General features: G+C 45.9%; 1 protein-coding gene across 1 annotated transcript; it reads right to left on the bottom strand.

The window, feature by feature from the left end:
- Nucleotides 1-277: 277 nt before the first annotated feature.
- LOC137631916 (keratin-associated protein 10-5-like) lies at nt 278-1,201 on the bottom strand. Its single transcript, XM_068363922.1, has one exon. The coding sequence runs from the start codon at nt 1,199-1,201 to the stop codon at nt 278-280; it is 924 nt and encodes a 307-aa protein (XP_068220023.1).
- Between the last annotated feature and the right edge of the window lie 999 nt (nt 1,202-2,200).

Raw genomic sequence — 2,200 nt, 5'->3', positions numbered from 1 at the left:
CCAAGCTAGGACCAGGGAAGGCCAGGCAATGGCTGCTGATGACTCAACAGATAAACCTATAGGCTCCCCTAAAACCCCAACCTTAGCTCACAAGGATGGTAAGGTTGTTGACACTAAAGGCACTAACGAGTCTGAGCGGGACTCTTAACACCCGTCTGGCAATCACCAGGCAGAGACGTTACCAATCAGGCCACAACTTTTTTTTTCTAATAATTTCGTACTTTTCCCACTCAGTGATAATGGATTTTATAAAGGATCTTATTGACCATTAGGTTTTTTAGATAGCGGATCCCACGTAAACTGCATCTTCAGAACGGAATGGCGCGTAAGCCGCATCTTCAGAACGGAATGGCGCGTAAGCCGCATCTTCAGAACGGAATGACGCGTAAGCCGCATCTTCAGAACGGAATGGCGCGCAAGCCGCATCTTCAGAACGGAATGGCGCGCAAGCCGCATCTTCAGAACGGAATGGCGCGCAAGCCGCATCTTCAGAACGGAATGGCGCGCAAGCCGCATCTTCAGAACGGAATGGCGCGCAAGCCGCATCTTCAGAACGGAATGGCGCGCAAGCCGCATCTTCAGAACGGAATGGCGCGCAAGCCGCATCTTCAGAACGGAATGGCGCGCAAGCCGCATCTTCAGAACGGAATGGCGCGCAAGCCGCACCTTCAGAACGGAATGGCGCGCAAGCCGCATCTTCAGAACGGAATGGCGCGCAAGCCGCATCTTCAGAACGGAATGGCGCGCAAACCGCAACTTCAGAACGGAATGGCGCGCAAGCCGCATCTTCAGAACGGAATGGCGCGCAAGCCGCATCTTCAGAACGGAATGGCGCGCAAGCCGCATCTTCAGAACGGAATGGCGCGCAAACCGCATCTTCAGAACGGAATGACGCGCAAGCCGCATCTTCAGAACGGAATGGCGCGCAAACCGCATCTTCAGAACGGAATGACGCGCAAGCCGCATCTTCAGAACGGAATGACGCGCAAGCCGCATCTTCAGAACGGAATGGCGCGCAAACCGCATCTTCAGAACGGAATGACGCGCAAGCCGCATCTTCCGAACGGAATGGCAGAACGGAATGACGCGTAAACTGCGTCTCCAGAACGGAATGACGCGTAAACTGCGTCTTCAGAACGGAATGACGCGTAAACAGCATCTTCAGAACGGAATGACTCACGATATATTTATAATTCCTCATTGTCGATCAAAATGTGTACTAACTTTTGACATTATAGTACATAAAATAATTGCATTTCTCGAATGAATGTCTCATATAACTTAAGTATCATTGGAATATTTTCTAGTGTCAGTTTTCCGTTCAATGATAAAATCAATGATGATTATGTTCAACAACGGAGATTAATTATTTATGGAACACTTTATAGAAAGCCATTATTATGTACCCTCCATTTATATGTCAAACATTGCTGCATTATCGTTTATCAATTCGTTGATCGAGTTAATAATATAATGACTAAAAAAATACATCCCTTTGATTCATGTATTTCATAAAACACACAATTGTTATGGAAACCATTATGTAAAGAGAGAGAGAGAGAGAGAGAGAGAGAGAGAGAGAGAGAGAGAGAGAGAGAGAGAGAGAGAGAGAGAGAGAGAGAGAGAGAGAGAGAGAATCATTTATCAAGATGAGTTTTTCATGGACGATCTTGTTTCTATGACAAAATTTGAGTTCAGGGTTTATATTGTAAAGTAGTCAATATTCATTAAATTCGAAGAGTATTATCCTTCGGTTTGTGAAAGCATATTGGATACGTCCCTGCCTGGCAATACGTTAGACGGGGGTGCGAGACCCAATCGAGATTATTAGTTTCTAATAGTCTGAAACCTTGCCATCTTTGTGAGCTAGGAACGATGTGTTTGGGGGAGCCTATAGGTCTACCAGCTGAAGTCATCAGCAGCCATTGCCTGGCCCTACCTGGTACTGAATTGATAGTCAGAGAGCTTTGACGCTGATCATATGCATATATGGTCAGTCTCTATGACATTGTTCTGTTCTTGGCCTCTGGTGTTCGTGGGTGACGTTAAAATCTTAAGAGATTATTCTTCTACTGACTCAAGAGGTAATCATAGAAAAGACTTAAGCATTTATGTACAGTTGAACACAGAAATTCTTGTTACACCTCACTCTGAAGAAGTGCACCAAACCACACCCTAGCTCCATGGCTAGTTCCTATAA

This window comes from Palaemon carinicauda, chromosome 3 (assembly GCF_036898095.1).
Source record: "Palaemon carinicauda isolate YSFRI2023 chromosome 3, ASM3689809v2, whole genome shotgun sequence".
In the NCBI taxonomy this organism is placed as follows: domain Eukaryota; kingdom Metazoa; phylum Arthropoda; class Malacostraca; order Decapoda; family Palaemonidae; genus Palaemon; species Palaemon carinicauda.
This window is presented reverse-complemented; position numbering and strand designations above follow the sequence as displayed.

Bases quoted from the DNA above. Each gene is read 5' to 3' on its own strand.
- LOC137631916 (XM_068363922.1), bottom strand. From the start codon at position 1,201: ATGAGGAATTATAAATATATCGTGAGTCATTCCGTTCTGAAGATGCTG.